Genomic DNA, 19,130 nt, shown 5'->3' on the forward strand with positions numbered 1-19,130 from the left:
TGAGACAGATCCCTGCTCGGACACTGGCCTTGTTCTCAGGCCATAGTCCCCAGAGTGAGAGTCCCAAGAAATGTGCAATCCTCAGCTTGGTGCACCAAGCCCAGAGTTTTTCAGGTGGCCAGGGAGTGATACTCCTCCCTGGTACCAAAAAGCAGAGAAGAAAGCATCCATCACTCCCTGGCTGTGGTGAACTCAGTGGAAGGGAGATCTCTCAGAGCTGGGGGAAGACTGAACAGAGCAAGCTGAGAGTGCTGGGCCTTTAATGAGCTTCCTCAAGTCAAAGCGATAGGCATCTGCTGCTACTGAAATTAGAAGCCCAAAGTATAGATTATCACAAGCATTATCTCACAGCAGGCATCTGCAGAGTCCAGAACTTCTTGAAGAACTGGCAGAATCACTGTGGACAAGAGACATGCAGAATTTCAAGGCAAGTCTGTACAGAACACACTCAGTCTGACACAGAGGTCACCTAAGTACAAGCTCTGATGTAGGTCCAGTGGCTGGACTCGTTTGTTTTCATGGAAGGACACCTCAGGGATGATCAAAAAAAAAAAAAACAGATAATGATCTTGTAGAAGCAAAGCCACAGTGCTGAAGAATTCTGGATTGCTTTATGACTGCCAGAGAATTTCTGCAAGCAGAGCTGAAGGGCTTGGAGCATCCAGCCAATAAGCACTTTGCTGGGGATACATCCCTTCTAAAGAGATTATCCAGATAAAGTACTCCCTGCTTTCTCCTAAAATATTTGTGAGGTCTTTGGTGTTGAATAGGAGCAAACCAGCAGGATCTCAAAACAAAGTAAATCTACACCCAAAAGAAAGCATAAACATGTCTCAGACAAGAGACCTACAAAGTAGAAAGAGGAATCTTTGAATGTCACAAGAGAGTCACCCCTCTTAGTTCTTCTCTTGGCAAACAGCTAACATTACTCACTTTACAGATGGAGTCATAAGAGACTCCCAAGAAGAGAAATATTTAGATTTTGTTCTTTCCATCAACAAAATCTCTAAGCACTCTGGAAAACAAGTATTTTCTAATTTGTAAAACAGGAGTAGCAGCTGTTTGTTTCTTTGGAAAGTTGCTGTTGGCCCATGATGCTTCAATTGCTTTCTGTATTTTCAAAATAATTGCCCCTTTCAACAAAGCCTTGGAGCAGAGAAGTCTCATCTCCTCTTTGATGCAGTTCCAACTCCCCTGTTCCAGGAGAGCAATTCCATACTCTGATTGAGTACACACTACCTGACTTTTCCAAAACACAGTGTTCCATCCATTTAAGACAATTTAGTTTGAGATAACAGGAAAAGCATATCCATCATCAGCTGCACTTTCCCTTTGCCATGGCACTTTCTTCTGAGCATGAAACAACCTTTACAGAGAAGAGGAATCCCTGTATTACAGCTGCTGACAGTCCCAGGCTCTCACAGTTGTATTCAAGGCTCTGCAGTCATTCAGGCTGTTCCCAGCTGTGCTACAGTCCACCCAACCCCTGAAAACCACAGAAGATCCCCACCACTTTAATAATCCAAAGAGAATCTCCCTCAGTGCTGCCAGCTTGCAGGGTGAGTTATCCCCAACAAGTCCCAAAGACAGTACCAGCACACAGGCAGAAATACTGTGCTCAGGCCATCCAGCTTCATTTGAGCCACACCAGCCTGGGGAGTTTTCCTGACCTTTAGGAAGCTCAGAGCAGCCCAGCTCTCAGGAGACATGTAATTCTAAGATCAGGTTCATTCTAGCCAATTGAGAGTCCAAACAGAATAAACATGAAACAGGACAGAGCTTCACCACTACAGCAGGTGGTCCAAAATTTCCACTCTAAATTCTGGGGAATGGTGGGGAAGCATGCAGGAACCAGTCAAACTGGAACAAGACAGCTTTAAACAAGTTATGCTACATTAAGCTCAAGCTGTGAAATGTTCATCTTCCAGTGAAACAAGTGGCTCTGCCATCTCCAGTACAATCCTGCTCATCATTTTTCCCGTGGCATAAAGAAATCCAGGACATTCCATGACGGGCAGCAGGATTTGCAGTATCTGACCTTACACTACAGCATTTAAACCTCAGCTGAGATGCAGCCTCTCCTTTCCCTGGTTCTGCATTCTCACAAAGCCCAAACCCCCCAGGTTATTTCTGACATGGTCAAGGAAGCTGCAAAGTGACAGGTCCTGCACAGCAGTGCTCCCACAGCCTGGCTCCCTGCGGGAAGCCAAGGGAAGCGTATGGGGAAATGAAATGTTCCCCAGTTTCCTGACACCAGCCTGGTGATCCCTGCATCTTCCTCTGCTTTCAAAGGGCACCACATTCAAGTAGAATCTGCTCTAAAATATTGATTTAGAGCAGATGTAGTTTAAAGAGAGTTTACAAGGAAAGCATTTTTTGATCTTTTTTTTATCCTCTGAAGGGAGAGCATGAAAACAAAAAGCAACGTTAAGTCATAAAAAAATAATTGTTGTAGACCTCAGCAATTTTTAATTCCCCTTCCTTCACTAAACATCTGGGTTTTGTTAGAAAACACTATAAAATGATTTTCCAAAACCTCTGACACAGACCCAAAAGCTCAGGAGGGAGGGTTTCAAACCAAGTACGGGTTGTTATTTATTCAGCCCTACCAGTGAAACTGGTGTAACCATCTTCTCCTGCCCCACCATTCCCTGATATTTGCAAGGGCACAGGGGTTGGGAGTTAGCAGGTTAAGATGATGCTCATTTAATAGAAGAAAAGGACATTACACCAAGGAAACTATTATTCAAGCAGACTCAGTCTGATGAGCCAAGAAAAAGCTGCTTCTGCACAAGCCAGGGCTCTTGAGACACCTATGCGATTAAGTTACTTCAGAACAAATTAGTGCTCCATGAACTGATTAGACCATAAATAAGCCCAACAGGAAAGAGAGAAGCCACTGACAGACACAGCATCCTCCTGACAGCAGCTGAGCTCTACAGCTCTCATTCAGCATGAACACCAAAAAGCTGTCAGTGCCAAAAGGATTTGTGGCCTTTTTACTCCCAATTCAAAGGACGTCAAAGCAGATGCAATATCTACAGTAGATAACTAATCACAAGAATCCTATACTTTCATTTTCTCTCGTCACTCAAAGCACAAATTGCAGCTCTCCCCGACCTAATAATTATTCGTATGGCTGTGTTTTGTTCTTCTCCAGCAGCAGCAGGAAACTTGATTAGAGCTGCAGGAACCCAGCCAGTGACTATCCAAGCTGCTGTTGTGATAGCACAAAGCAGAAGCCAACTCGGCAGGTAATTGGACTTGGAAGTCAAGAGAGATCTTCCTCAGTCAGCTTGAAATAGTAATTTCATAGGGGAGAAAATAGGTTGCCTTTATCTACCACAGGTTACCAAAGGAAAACTTTGATCCTAAGAAAGGCAGACATAATAAATACCAAGACACACCGCCATAAAGAGGTTTTAAAAGTGGAGTTTTTCAAGTCCTCAGCAATTCAAAAGGCATTTGGAATCTTTTCTGGAGTCACTATACACATGCAATCACTTAGGAAAACCCAACATTCCCTTGTTAAAAAGGAATACTTCCAATGCTCAGCAGTTATACTCTTCTGCCCACTGACTCAGTACTTTGGAAAGTCTCAATTACCATCCAAGCTGTAACAAGGAAATTCAGTCATGTTTCCAGAGTAATCCTGGGAATCCTGGAGGGCTACTGTCACCAATTCCTGCTTCCTAATACCATACTTCAGGTAATTCAAATGTACATGAAGCCCCTTCTTCATTTCTCTAAACTTCACGCCCATGGAAATAATTCTGAAACATCAGAAGCCAACAGAGAAATCCAAATGCCCACAGAGCCAAAGTCATGGGGGATTCCAAGACCAGAGTTCCCAGTAACACCAGTGAGCTCAGTGTTCACACCAGCTGCCAGCACTCCTCTCAGATGGGACTGGGGCAGTTCTCTCCCACGGTTCCACAAAAAGAATTCCAGCTAAAAACACCCAGCAAGAAGCCAGGGCTGGTCACGAAGAGGAGCACTGAGGAGTGAAGGTTCACCTATGCTTGGACAAGGTAAAGTGGTAATTTAGTGATGCACTGAATCAAGAGACTGGATGTGTACTGGAACAGGAACATCCACACTCTGCAGGAATTGGGATCATACAGTTTTATTTCCACAGCATATTATCGACCTGCTTAAGATCTGCTAGAAAAACATAGTGTCCTCAAATATTATTCCACAGTGGTATTAAACCAGTTTCATTTTCAGACACCTCTTTCCCTGTTAGACACAATTATCCCCAACCAAAAAAAAGTCACAAACCCCCAAAACACAAAAAAACCCTTATGAAAGTCTCCCTTATTCCTCCCAAAACCCAGTGAAGTCCAATTCAGCATCCCATCATTCCCAGGTGATTATTCTAAAGACAACCTTTCATCCCACTCTCACCTGAAGTTCAGCACTTACTGGAGAATTTCTGCCCAAGTAAATCCTGAAATCATTTCAGACACTAGCAGACAGTGACTGGAGTTTCACAGCATTAAATATTCTACATGAAAACAATAGTTAACACAACTCAACTAAATGAAATAAACATTACAATTGACCTCTGACTTTGTTAAACAGCTCCAGTAGCTTGAAAATAAAAATCACCAACCCTAACTACATTATGATGAGCCAACAGTAAACTTACACCTCTGAGTTTGGTAGTCAGAGGAAGATCTTCACAAATTCTGCTATCATGACTGATAAACCTTCCTCTTTATCATGAGACCCACATCAAGAGGCAAGGAATGGCCTCTCCTGTGATTAGATGATTTTGAAAGAAACTCTCTAATTCAGCAAAGGGGATTATCAAAATCTTGATGAAGATCCATACTCAGTTAATGAAGACTCAGTCCCCCATTCCCCAAACCCCTATCCCAGACAGGTCCACACAGACAAGCTTAGGACAGTAGAAGAGTTTTACAGTAAAAACAATTTTGACAATGCTGGAAAAAATCAAATAGGGGTAACCACAAAATTTACTGAATGGTGCCTAAGCACAGAGTTAATATAGGTTTTAAAGTCCAATGCATAACGTTGAAGAGACTCCTCTGTATTTTAACAATTACAACAACTCTGAAAAAACTTGAGACTTAATACCCTATGCACTGCTTTTCCCCTAAAAATACCCATATACCCTCAGAAGGCCAAATATTTCTGAATTTTCTTCAGCACCTCAGAAGACAGATTGGCAAAAAACAAGTGCTCAGTGGAAAAAACAAAAGGCAGTGATTCATATGCAATTAGCTAGGCTAAATTTACTACTGAAGCCATTGCTACTCCAGCTGTCCTTGACACCTGCACAGCAGGGACAATGGAACATGACAAGCATCCTCTTTCCATCTATTGCAGTGCTCAGGCTGACACACGAACTTAAAACTGGTGACAGCTACAGTTCTTGAGCTGCTGCATTAATGCAATCAACACAAAACCAGCCATGCACCTTATTCAAGCCTCTGTCACAGACAAAACCAATGGAGGCAGTCAGGGATTCTCCCTCCTCTGCTAAATCCACCACCCAAAAAGCATCAGTGCCCTACACCTGTCTTTTTACTCACAGGTTCAGTTTAGAGTGATAAGACAAGCAGAACAAAACAGAAAACTGGTAGCTGGAAAGTTAAAATGAAGGATGTAAAGGGAGGAAACTTGTTAACATCCTATGCAGCACAAGTTTCTGCTGGTTTATCTTTCTTAAATACAAAACTGAAAGACTGAGAGCACAACTAAACTTTTGAGGTCAAGTTGCCCATTATTTTCTAAGAACTAAGCAGCTCACTCTTTATTAGCCCATATTTCTTCAGGCATTTACACAAGTTACATGCAGAAACAATTCTCAGTAAAACAATTCAGCCTAAGATGTGAGAAAAGCTGATGACAGCATCTTTAAAATCTAAGTGTCCTCTCTGTGCATGGGAAGAGCACTCACTGAGAGCCACTGCACCACTGTTCTGGCACACATCCACCCGCCCTGCCCCAGACAGCAGCACAAATAGACAAAAGCTCTTTTCTAAGGGTTCAGAGAAAGTGCAAAATACATTTAACTTGACACATCTACCTGAATTCAAATGCTCAGAGGAAAGGCTTTAATGTTCCAGATCCTCTGCTTTCTTTATAAGGGCACTAATTTGTACAGCACACATATTTTATCTGCACTACAATAACACCACAGATGAACATTAACCAGATTCCTTGTGGTGTCTGCCAGGTATTTAAACATTTTGCAACTCAAATGCTGAAATACTATCTGCAGTCCAAATGCTGAAGATCCAGTGAGAACATGTGTATATTTTCATCCACCACGTAAAACACATTTTCCCCCATTTGTTACATTTTAAGCAACAGACTAGAATTACCAACATATACTACAGCTCTATTCTGAAGGTTGATTTCACCAGGAAGATTTAACTCACAAAAGCTTTCATTTTGATAACAAAAACACTGCAAAATATTTCCTGTAACTTTTAAACCAGAAGACTCCACACTTACCTGCAGCAGGCAAGCCCTATACTGTGTTCAAAGAGAACAGGCTCTGATATTGTGTATTTTGCTAAGTTCAGGCATATACTGTGTATTGGAAAATAAAACAATCCCATACTATGTATTAAACAACTTTGTTCTCTTGGTCCAAGTCAGAAAACACATTTTTGAGTATGGTGTAGGTTCTTTCTCTCTCTGTCCCAAGACATATTTAAGTGAAGGACATTTCTTACAAACCATCCTTTTGTGTAAGTGCCACCACTTAACTCCTCCTCCAGTTTAGCATAAACTCTACTCGCTTCTTGCTTTAAGAAAAAGGCTTTGAGAAGAGAGATAGGAAGAGCTTTTGCAGCCTGAAATACATTCCACCACCAGAATTCTGACCTGGACAGTTCTATACATTAATACATTGCTGTGTTAATATATTAACTTTGCTGCTCTTCCTCCTTCACCCACACTCAACTTCAGGTAAAAGTTTGTACAATATCATTATTAGCAAGAAAAATGAAAGGCCCAAAGGGATCAGAACGTTTTTTATAGCATGTCAGTTATCTCCCTGAAGAGGAAAGAAATCTCACTCTAGTGAGAAAGAAACTAAAATACTTTTTGTGGTTTTATCCCATGTACTCTATGGCTCAGATAAAACAGCCAGCACTGACAGCCAGCTTTCTGAACAGGGGCAGGAAGGTCAGATTTTCTCACACCTGAGCTTACAGACTATTTTAAACAGGTAACTGGATTAAAGCTATATACCCCAGAACGCAAATCCACTGCAGCCTCTTCATTAAACAGAAGTATCCTCCAAGCACAGAATAAACTGGCAGCAAGGTAAATCAGCAGCAATACCTGAGCTGCTCTCCACCCAGGATCATCAAAAACCAGGATTTGCCAGTGTCACATACCTTTGAAGTTTGAGGAGCAGAGATGACATGGACAGAGCTGGGTTTAACTCCACTTGCTCTTAATCGTTTATAAAGGGCAAATCTGCTTTTCCTGCGCCCCCTGTCACCATTAGGGAGGGATCCATTGTACCTGGAAATAAAGGAAAAAAGTTTAGCATAAAACACCACCAGTCTGGAAAGCAGCAAAGGAGAGAGAGAGGTAATTTGGCCACAATATTCTGGTATCATCAAATGCATGGGGCAAAATAAAAAAAAAAAAAGTAACAGGCTAAGTTTTGCTTCCTGAATTGAGCATTCAAATATTTTTTTACCTACCAATGGTTAAAATTTTATTCTCATTTAAAAGGTAATTAACTACAAATGAAATACTCAGTTTTTCAGCCACAGAGACACTTCTTCATCTCTAAAATCAAAGGAATGTAGAAGAACAAATTCTACACCTTCACTTTCATTTCAGAACGTGAGGAGTTCTAAAATGTTTTTATCCTACCACCCATCTGCCCACATCTCATGCAGGACTGGAGGAAGAACAGGGGCAACATGGAAAACCAAAGTAATTTATGGGCAAGTATAACTATGAGAAAGGAATTTTACTCAATGCTTTTCTAGTTGTGTCTCACCCATTTTTTTTACAAAACTTTAATCCTAAAGGCTTCATCTATTAATTATTAAGGAAAGAGGATGCAAGTGTTTTTAATTTATGTGACTATCTGAAGCCTCACTAATGACTTTCTGTATCAGGTGTAACACAGGAGCCCCTGACAGTTCTTTCATCTCTCCCTGAGGACACAGACCCAATGGATTAATTATTCAGAGAAGTCTGAAGCCTCAGGGGGACAGAGCTCCTTCCCCAGGGAAGGGATCAACTGGAAATTTCTTTGCAGCGCACAAGCACAGAATTCACCTCACCCCCAAGATTTAGGACAGGTAGAGGCTTTTCACACCATCCCTGCCAGCTCTCAGCTGCAAGAGCTTTCAGGACTTTACTGAATCTTCCATTCCTGATCCTCAGAGATTTCAGACTTTTCCCAAGAAACTACAGATCTGGGTTATTCCACTGATAAATCTCTTCTGTCTTACTGGTGAGGTCTGTCCTACACTGATCTCATGTATCCCACTCCTACTATCTTTATGATTACAGGTTAACACTGCAGGCAGAAAAAGAATATGAAAAGGAAAGAGGCAGCAATGCAAAAACCCAGAATATTATTTTTTTTTATCATTACATCCTGTGTATGTAATGATAATGATAGAAATATTACATCCTGTATATTTGTGTAACAGGAGAATGCACTTGGAGAGCCTCCTACCCTTCTAGGAATCCCAAAGGCAGGACTGCTGAATGACTGAGCACAAGCCAGAACACATTTAAGATAAAAATTACCTCAAATCTCACTGCTCTAGAACTTAAAACCCAGTTATTTAAAAAATGCACATTTAATACATGATGCTAAAGCCACAGAGAGCTGAGAGACTTCCAGCTGAACCTGTCCTCTCACTCCCATTTTCACAGGGAAGACTACTGGGTCTTTCTGGAATATTAAAGATTCCCTAATACAGCACAAAACCAACAGGAGTAAATCACTATTATTTCATGCCAGGCCTACCTGCACCTTGGAAATTTGTTATTAACTCTACTCCAGAGAAGTGCAGCCTGTGGATCCTCATCACAAGAGACCAATCTCTAGAATGATACATCAAAATGTTCCACAGGCAGCTTAAACACCAGCACTTCAAATGGGAGTTTTTTGATTCTGCACTTGAATCTCTCTGGGCATATGCACATGCTTTCTTTCAAAGACACTACTACCAGGAATATGCCAGCAAGTTTTAACTTGTTGAAGACAACATTCTTTCTACAAGTATTTTTATCTGGAAACCTAAAAAAGTAACAATTCCCTCAGAAATAATATATAACTACTATAGATTACCATTGCCAGCTTTATATCCTGTAATTATGGATTTTTCTTATACTTGTGTAACTGCTGAATTACAACAGTACTGAATTAAAGCAGTTCCACTGGAAGTTAAAACCAGGCAAGTGGGGTTTTATTATTTGGGGAGGTTTTCCCTTCATTTTCAGAACACAATTTCAACTGGGGAAGCCCACTCTATTTCATTTCAGGTCTCTGTGGGGTTTAATTACTTTTGAAATACATAAATAAAGAAGCTCAAAGTTAAAAAACCTCTTGGAGTCTTCAAATAGGAAGGAAATACAAGCAAACTGAACTCATTCCTCCTAATTTGCACTGATAAATTCTCAGGAAGGTTTTCCTTATGCCCATTTCTACAAAGGGCAGGAGGAGCTGAGTGGTAGTTTATGATTTGTTATGCTTCAATTATAGACCCTCAAGTTTGATTTTGATCCAACAGTGGGAGAAAGAGCTGGGACAATTCCTAGGGACATAGACATATTTTAAAAGGGAAAAAAAAAAAAAAAAAGAGGAGGGTGTGAGAAGTTGCCTCTTTCCACAACCAGCAGACACCTTCATTTTTCCTAGGCCAGGCCTCTCAAGTTGTTCCCCAGAAAATAACCCTCCCCATGGCACTGCAGCCACACCTTTGCTTCCAACCCCTGAGCAAGCTCCATCCATGCCCAGTGACCTGGCAGTGGTGCCCTGGGATCCTGCCAGCCATGGCAGCTCCCTCCCACCTTCCATGCTCTGCTCCTGAGCAGCTCCACTGCCTTGCCTGTCCCTGCCTTCCTTCCCAAGAGGAGCTGGCCCACAGGACACAGCTGGATTCAGCACCCTGGAGGAGGAATAGCTGCCCACACCTTGCTGAGTCAGCTTTTCTAAGCACAGGCACAAAGAACTACAACAAAACCCACCCTGCCCTCTCCTCGCCATCGCTCTCTGCTCTTCCACTGAGCAGAGCCTGGGCCAGCACCAAGCACCTCCCTCTGAGCAGCAACAGGATGGAATCCCCTATGGAGAAGGGACATGGATTGAGGACACAAATTCCCCATCACCAAACACTTCCTCTCACAAAGCCACTTCACAAGCAGGAGCCATTTCCCTTTTCCTCTGCACTCTTCCAATTGCTCCAGGATCAGCTTAGGGACCAGCACATCAGCACATAACTTTTTGCTTCACAAGGAGGCCAAAAGAAGCTACAGCTGCAACTCTCCTTCACCTACCAAAAACCCTGGAACAAATGTTATTTCCAGCTAATAGACAAACTAGGAAAAAATCTATTTCACAGCAACAGAACAATCATTTCTGAGAGCACCCTGCTCACACACAGATCTGTGGGGCACTTTGGAAGTTCTCCAGATGTTCATCAGACCAACACACGTGGAAGGAGCAGTCCTGAACTTCTCCAAATGCTTCTCAGTGACAGCAGCACTGGGACAAGCTGCATCATGAAACTTCCTGGGATAATTATCTCAGTTGATAGCACTATTCCTTGCAAATAAGGGAGTGGTGCTGGCATGGGCTATGGGCACCATAATTACCAAAGCCAGTTTCCTACAGATTTACATCAAACACTTGAAGAGTTTGGTATACAATGAGCTGCAAACTCCAATTAAGCTTTTCCCATGGCTGGGATGTGTAATGAAAGCCTCTCCTCCTGGATTCAGGGCTGTCTGGAGAGCAAGACTACACTTGCACTCTCCCACAGTCCACTGTGGCAAGCTCTTACTTTCTACAAGTCTTGTACTACTTGTACTACTACAAGGACTTGTCTACTTCAGAGATTAGCAACAAGCTTTGAACTGTTTGTCAGAAAGCTTGTTATACAAGCTTTTTTGGTTTATGTTTATTTTGATTTTGTTTTTAAAAAAAATTCCAGCCTAGACAGTGGTAAAGAATAAATGACAGTTCTGTTACTTGGTACAACAGCTCCAAATCATGACCTGCACCTTGGAAAGTTTGACTTCAACTCAACGAAGTCATCCTTAGAATTAAGGTGTCTACTAGCTGACATTGAAGGTGCTGCATGTAGCTGATTCTTTTTTACAATGCTATCAAAATACAAGCCATCATAAACTTAAATACTTCTGCATACCTATGCAAACTACCTCCCAAAAGACCAAAACTGAACAATTCTTGATTTTCACTGGTAATATTTCCCCCAGACAAAAAAAGAATAATTTTACTTTGCTTTCCTTGTCTGTCACTGACAGCTCTACAGCTCACCTCATCGTTTTTGGATGAAAACCATCCCAAATGACAGACTTGGCTATAAACAGATGAGATGCTGCAGTTCAGTTGTTTCCATAGTTTTAGTGAGTCAAACAGCATATCTCTGCTCACTAAACAATAAGGCTGCAGAAGCAAAGTCAGACTTGAGTAAATCTTCCCTTGTAAGTACATTCTGATCCCATATTTGGTAGAATCCTGTAGAACATACTCCACACATAGTAAAATACAGTTTGTGCTTACACTGTATTTTCACCTTCCCTGAACCAGTGTGGTCCCACAGTGCTGCCAAAAGCAGCAGTCTCACCTTTCATTTATTAATTCGTTCCCACTACTTCTCTCCTTGGTTCACATGAAGGGGAAACAAAACTAGATTTATGTTTTAAGTTCAGTTTTAAAACCGCATTCCTCACTCTCCAGCCCACTGCAAAGCCACAGAAACACTTGTATCACCAACATGGAAAACAGCAGGGAGCAGGAGAGAGTCCCTTGGAAGTGCTACAAGTCTACAGCTTTCATGACATCCACCATATATGAAGGCTAAAGATTCATTATTCACCTTTATAACACCCAGTCCCAGAGCTTTTCACAGCTCCACATTCAAGTCCTGACTAACTGGAAAACCCTCTGCTGCTGAAGCATCCAGCACTCCACCCCCTCCCTTGAACACACACTGAAAGGGAAAAAGTCACATTTTTATAGCAAAACACAAACAGAGAGCTTCAACATACACCAAGCTGACAACAAAATAAGAGTATTTGTGTCTCCCTTTATATAATACCACTGCCAGTTCTTCACAGTCTTTACGCCCTCCTTCCCTTGTATCAACCTCAACAATTCATTTTGTGTCTAGTAATATTTCAGCAAAAGAATGGCTAAGGATTTACTTTAAAAAAAAAAGGCAAGAATTATTTCAAACACATTTTTCTGCATCACAGCTTCAGAAAACAAGCAGCTGCTGTCTGCAACTGGCAATTTATCTGAGAATTGCAGTGAAACAGAACAGTGAAGCTATTCTCAAACTCAATCTCATGGGGAATAGTTGCCAAATAGCAAAAGCAAAGCTAAGGAGTACTTCTGTACCAACAGGATACTCCTGGTTCATTTCCTCCTTTGAACTGTGTTCTCTGGTGCTCTATCAGTGTCACAGATATTAACTCCTTATGAATTTCGGTCTCAGCTTGTCTCCAGCTGATGGCATGCACCAGTGTGTCCCAGAAGCAGCTCCACCACCAGAGCTTTGCTAATCCCTTTCCTGTTGGGGAGTTCTGGCAGTGAACACATGGCTGCTCCTTCAACAGTCAGGGCTGCACAGATCTCTACAGCACATTGCAGGCAACACCTTTAATGCTGAGGTTTCCTGGAGGCCTGGAAGGAAGATACTGTTTTATTTATGCTGTTTTATCCTTGTTGCCCTCACTCCCAGGAGCTCAACAAGCCCTGAATGAGCAGAAAGTTCCCTTTCCCCACTGCACCTTTGGAAAAGTGTACAGCTGTTTTCTGAGGGACAGAAAACAGAGCTGGCAGCGTCACTTGCTCCATCCCCAACCCAAAGGTTTGATCCAGTTGACCCATGACACCCCTGTTTGACTTAGTCTGGAAGATCCAGGCCTCCCCACTGTGTTACAACATCCTTAGAGTTAAAACTTTCCCCATGCACACAGCAAGGGAGATCCAGGTCAAGCACGGGAGATCCAGGTCAAGCACGGGAGATCCAGGTCAAGCACGGGAGATCCAGGTCAAGCACGGGAGATCCAGGGCAAGCAAGTCTCCTGCACTTCCTGCCAAATCCACCAAAGAGCTTAAACAACTTGTTCTATCTTCCTTCTCACAGCAGGCTCATGTGCTAGAAGATTAAAATTAATCTTAAAATTTAATTTTAATCTTAAAATTTAATTAAACCACCAGATTTTGCTTTCTTTCTGAAGGAAAATGTTTTAAGTAGTTACAAATACAAAACTGAAGTAGAATTAAGTAGAAAGGCTACAGCAATAAGCAACTCATGGATAACCAAAGGGCTTCCATCCTTTGATTAACAAAAAACACTGATCCAAGCCCTTGGGTTTATGCAACCTGGGAGGAAGTTCTGAGTGAAAGACACAGTCCCACCTCAGACTCTGCTGGCTAAGACATCTCCATAGGCATAAATGCTTTCTAATCACTACCAGTTGTACAGCTTAACAAAGCCAGTCTTCCTGCAGAGCAAGAAAATCCAAACCAACAAGTTCCAAAGTCCCAAATAATCTCATCTCTTCACCCAATTAAAAGCAATGTTTTTGCATCTGTGAACTTGATTATCCATAAGAAAGGTATGTTGGAGTTATTAATTGTGGCTATAATCAGTTTGGTGTGTTTTTTTTCCTTTGCTTCTGAGACAAGTGTTTGTTCTTAAAACTTGCATTTGTGAAGTCATTTTACTGTCATAAAACACTTCAGGAAGCATTCCTTTCTCCAGCACTTCTGGAACACTCCCTGGCACAGTGATCAGTCCTGTGGGTTCACCACAAGCCTTCTCCTCCCCAGCACCAAATATTAGTACTCCTTGCTTTGTTACCTGCTCCCTGTACTGCCCTCCAGTCTTCAAAGGGGCTGCAGTGATTCAGTGAAATGCAGCCTGGCCTGATCTGTGCCATGACCCCAGATTTTTTCAGAGAAAAGGTTGATTTGCATCACTGGCTCATGATTAGGAGCTACTTTTAATTACTTTTTTAGCTACCATTCTAAAGTTGCTTCTACCATCAGGAACCCAGCACTGAGCCACCCCAAAGCCTCACACTACACTCACAAAACTTTTATGCTCACATCCACCCAGCCAGCCCCATGGATTAGCTGAGCACACAGTAAAAGGTTATGTACACCACAAAAAAAAGCCTTCAGAGGCACCTACTGCAGATCAGATAAGCTAGAACCCACTTTCCTCCTTCCCAGAGTATACAAATTAAGTAGAACCTTATCTGCTGGAAACACCACAAGAAGTCACATGTGCAGTAGCTGAGGTTCTCCAGGGTGACCTTAATTATTCCCTGGTGTTCTGGAGCAGAACTGGTCACTCTTCTGGTTTGGGAGGAAAGGCTATTCCTGGCTGCTGTGGCCTCCTCCTGTTCCCCCCACCTCCACCCATCAAGAGATGAAAGGATTTGGTAGCCTAGAGATCAGGTTAACTCATATTTTTTTAATTATTCCACTCTACACATCCCCCTCCAGCACCAGCAGGACTGCCCTGCTATTACAACAGCTGTAACATAAGAGAAATAAAAAAATCAAGTTTGGTTCAGGAGAATATTTATAGAAAATACAGCTGGCTAATCCTCATGCATGTTTAGCTTACGTAATACAGGCACTTGAAGAAAAACCCACCTGATCTGTGTTAATTTCACTCTACACAGAAAATTAAAGGATGCTCTTGGCTTGCAAATACCAAATGGATTGTGCAAGAACTGCTTTGAAACAGCTTTATTTACACCACACAACCAGCTTCCTCCAAGATTCCCAAAACTCTTGGCTATTTGATACTCTTCTTCTCACTGAGGAGCAAAAGAAGAAATTCTGGAGTAAAATAATACAGAAGCAACCAGTCCCAAAAGTGAGGGGCACAGGAGTCAGTGCTTTATTACTGCAGCTACTGGCACAGAAGACCAGGGAGATGCAGTCAGGAATACAGAAGAGCTGGTGTTTCTCCTGGGCTGGGAGAAACTTTCTGCAGAAACTTCTTCTTACCCACCTTGATTTTTTCTTAGCAAGTGGCTTGTTACTTGTCCCAGATCATTTTTATGGAAAATAATTTGTTACTTTTGGTTTTGTGAAATCAAAGACAGCTATGTAAGTAGTTTGATTAAAAGCTGACACTGGAAGAACCCAAGAACATGCTGATGCAGAATGCTAGAGCATTAGGATAAGCTTCAGGTAAAGCAGTCAAATAACCTGAAGTTCCAAACAACTTAATAGCTAAAAACTCCCTAGGCAGGGATGACCTGAGCCTCTCAACATAAAACACAGATAACCATGATATGATCAGGGAAAAAGAAATGTAGCAACTTTAACAGGAAAAAACCCCCACATTTAATATATTATTATATAATTCAAATAGAAGTAATAGGCCAGCAGAGCATTAGAATGCAAGAGGTTTCCCTTCAGAAAGCAAAAGGTAAGGGGTAAGGAAACCTCTTCTTTCACATAATGATTTCCTTAACAATCCTTATTTTCAACATTTTTACTGCTCCCCCCAGCATTCATTTAACAAGGAGGCAATTTTATTGAGTGCTTTAAGCCCATCTCCAAAGCTGCCAGCTAAAACCATTCACCACTGCAGAAAACCAGCAATGTTAGTGCACAGCAAAATACAGGGTATAATCCAATCAGGTTCATTTCAAAGCATGCTTTTTATTCCAGCTAAAAGAGCACAAGAGGTGGGCAAAGCACCATGTTTAGAGAATCCTCTTTCCAACCCTAAACCTCTCATAGCACAGAGGAAATGCTACTCATCTGAGAAGGATCCATAATCCACGAAATGCCACCAGAATTGTTGGATAGGGTGTTTGGTTAAATACACACAGATACAGTAGAAAGCGAGGCCTGACTTTCACTGCACTGAAAACAAGTCAGAAAAACACAAAATCCCTCTCAAAGCAAAGTACTACACACAGCTGGGTTTAGTGCACAGGAGGAAAGAAGGGAAGGAGGAATCCTGTTGATCCACATCATCAGAGGCTTAGGAACCACACAGCTTTGTTTGGAAACTATTTACAATCTGCTCTTACACATCACATCAAGAAAAGGCTGCAAGTTTCAAAACTGAGACAAATTAGACTTCATAACATGCAAGGGGACAAGAGACCTCAAAACCCACCTGCCCTGACATTCTGAACATGTCCCCAGTCTATCTGTACTTCCCACATGCTCCAAGGTGCAAAACCAAACTGCTCAAATTTTAGCCTGAGGAATGAACAGTAATAACACCACGTTACAGTGAAACTGCACTACATTATACATTATGGAGAAACTACATTTCACTCAAAGGACCATTTGAGCCTTTTGAAAATAAAAGCACAGTCCCAACAGTCATTTCCTAAGAAATCACGTTCTTTCCCTAAAACCCTACCAAGGACTATTTGATAGCTCACATTTTCATAAGAAAAGGTGATCGTTTCCTCATAACTTCAGTTCACCTCCAAATACAAGCAGTGACAATGTCATTTTTGTGATTTCACAGACAGTGGAAGAAGTTCCAGGATGTCTGTTACAGCTTTTTCAAACACTCAAGCATAACAAGAATAGTCTTAGGTTGATTTCAGTACCATTTAGCACAGAGGAAGAGATAAAATTTGCATCCATTTTGTGAACATAGGTGATCTCACCAGCAGTGCACTGAATAGAAAGTGAGGCACTCAACTACTGCATCCTGACCTGCAACATCCAAGTCTAATTCCATCAATTTTAACATTCCTTTTAATTTCCCAGGGGAAAAAAACACCCTTACAAATGCACAGGTCCCAGTTCAACCCCAGCTGCTGAAGAGAATCCCAAATATTTGCCTCAGAAACAAAAAATAAAGAACTGGGTTTCCTTCTTTGCAGCACTTGCAAGCATTGCTGCCTCTGAACACAGCAGCTTCCTTAATATCACTGATTCTGCACTATATCAACTGCTCCGTGGCACATGCTGTCAAAGGGAAGATAATCTACTGCACTGCCTGCTCCTAGCATGTTTAGAGTGGGTAAGTAAAGAGAAAAAGCAAAGAATTACCTTTCTGCCTGTTCTTGGTTAGCAAGTGTGTTATGTGTCCTAAAATCCAAAATTTATCCAGGATAAATTATTCTTCATACCCTGTCTGAAAGATCTACCTGAAACCTACTGGTACACAGGCATCACAGCACTGCTGTAACTGTGGGGGTTATTAAAAAAAAGTCTTAATAAACCAGAAATTAACAGTGCAGCAGTGCAGAGAGCTAGACTTCAATATATCTTCTTCAGACTTAAAACACGCTGACAGCTTACTAATTCACAGCAACCTTGGGTGTTTGCTTTTATCATCATCTGTAACAAAGTTAATCAGACATCTCTAGCCAGGAAAAGATTTCTGCAAAGCCATTAGGTGTTTACTGCTGATCAGCAGAATGAATTCTGATCTATGTACCTTCATGACAGTAAAATCTTTCAGGTTCACACTTTCACCGACAGAATTTTCAGATTTTGCTTCCCTTAAGAGGGCTTCCCAAAATGCTACAGAAAATAAACATTGACCTTTCACAGGCCTCAGAAAACACCACTTACTAAGAATGAATCAAAACAACAGAAGTGATGAACTCCTAATGTTTTTCCAGGTCCAAATGCTCAGAGATTCTGATCTCTGAAGAATCTCACTACAGAGCTTCATGCAGCAGTGCCAGAACAGGAGATCTTGCACTGCTGTGCTCTGCAGATGGGAAGGCACCTCCTCCTCACTGAAACAGCAAGAGACTTTTGTGCAAAACAACCACACAAGACTGTGTTCACACACAGATGCAGGCTCTGAAACCCTAAAGCCACACTGAAGGCTCTAAAGCAGAGAAGTTTCCTAGAGGAAAACTCTCACTCAGCTCCTTGGCAGGACCATTCCAGCCTGCCTACTTCTGGTTAAACTCTGCAAGCTGCAGTTTCATTCCAACAGATATTAAGTAATGTGCACAAGTGGCACAATGGCTTGTAGAAAAGAAAATAAGTTTAAAACCACAGATAGTTCTCCCTCAAATTATTTCCTTTGGAAATCCAGCTCTTTTTCTCTGCCAACACCCACAAAGACAGACAGCATACTATTACTATTTTTGTTCACCAACTTTCAAGAAAACAAGCCACCCCATATGTTTCTCTCTATTTCTCTAGACTCCTTTGATTTTAAAGGCAAGGACACCCTATGGGGCAAACCAGACCAAGAAAACAGAGGATCTGTTTAAAGCAATGTTTCCCCAAGAAGAGGCCATAATATCAAACAGCATTACAGGACTCAAAAGTAGCTTTTGCAAGCCAAATGGAAATTCAGCTGTGGAAATAAAGCTTATGAGCCCAAGACTGAAATTGGAAGTGCATTGCCCAGCAAAGCATGACTGCAGGAGCTAGTTGAGAGACACAGAAATCAAGTAATTGATTACAGCTGCCTGGCTGCAGAGATTCCCTGTTGCCCTCAAGTTTTTATACCTGACATCACTCTCCATAAGGGCACCTTGGCCATGCTGCACTATTTCCAGCTAAAGAGGGGAGTGGTACAATGCTGAAGAGCTCTGCAGCCACTGCAGTGCATGAGGATATGCAAGATTCAGATTATGTCTGTACTATCACATTTTTATGTGGGTTTTGCAGATACCAAATTCTTTCCTGTCCTCCCTTGCCCAGCTGAAGGTGCTGCATGTGCATTTCAGAACATAAACCCTTGCTACTCTGGCAATTCTTTGGCATTATACTCATAGTAATATCTCTAAGGGTGTCTCACAACTGTGGGACAGTTTTCCTTTCCTCCTACAGCCCTATCAAAAATAAGCATTTGTAGAAATCTCTCAGGCTGCACCACCTTGAGGGGGAGCAGGAGATAAGAATGACATCCAGAAATACTCACACCCCATCAGTTTGTTTC

The 19,130-nt window shown here is 41.8% G+C and overlaps 1 protein-coding gene across 1 annotated transcript in view; it reads right to left on the minus strand.

Moving 5' to 3' along the window:
- PELI2 (pellino E3 ubiquitin protein ligase family member 2) overlaps nt 1-19,130 on the minus strand; it is a 68,230-nt gene that overhangs the window by 35,543 nt on the left and 13,557 nt on the right. The window contains exon 2 of the mRNA XM_059850577.1: nt 7,383-7,512. Within this exon, the coding sequence (XP_059706560.1) occupies nt 7,383-7,512 (130 nt within the window). The remainder of the gene's footprint in view (nt 1-7,382; nt 7,513-19,130) is intronic.

Source organism: Haemorhous mexicanus, chromosome 6, assembly GCF_027477595.1.
Source record: "Haemorhous mexicanus isolate bHaeMex1 chromosome 6, bHaeMex1.pri, whole genome shotgun sequence".
In the NCBI taxonomy this organism is placed as follows: domain Eukaryota; kingdom Metazoa; phylum Chordata; class Aves; order Passeriformes; family Fringillidae; genus Haemorhous; species Haemorhous mexicanus.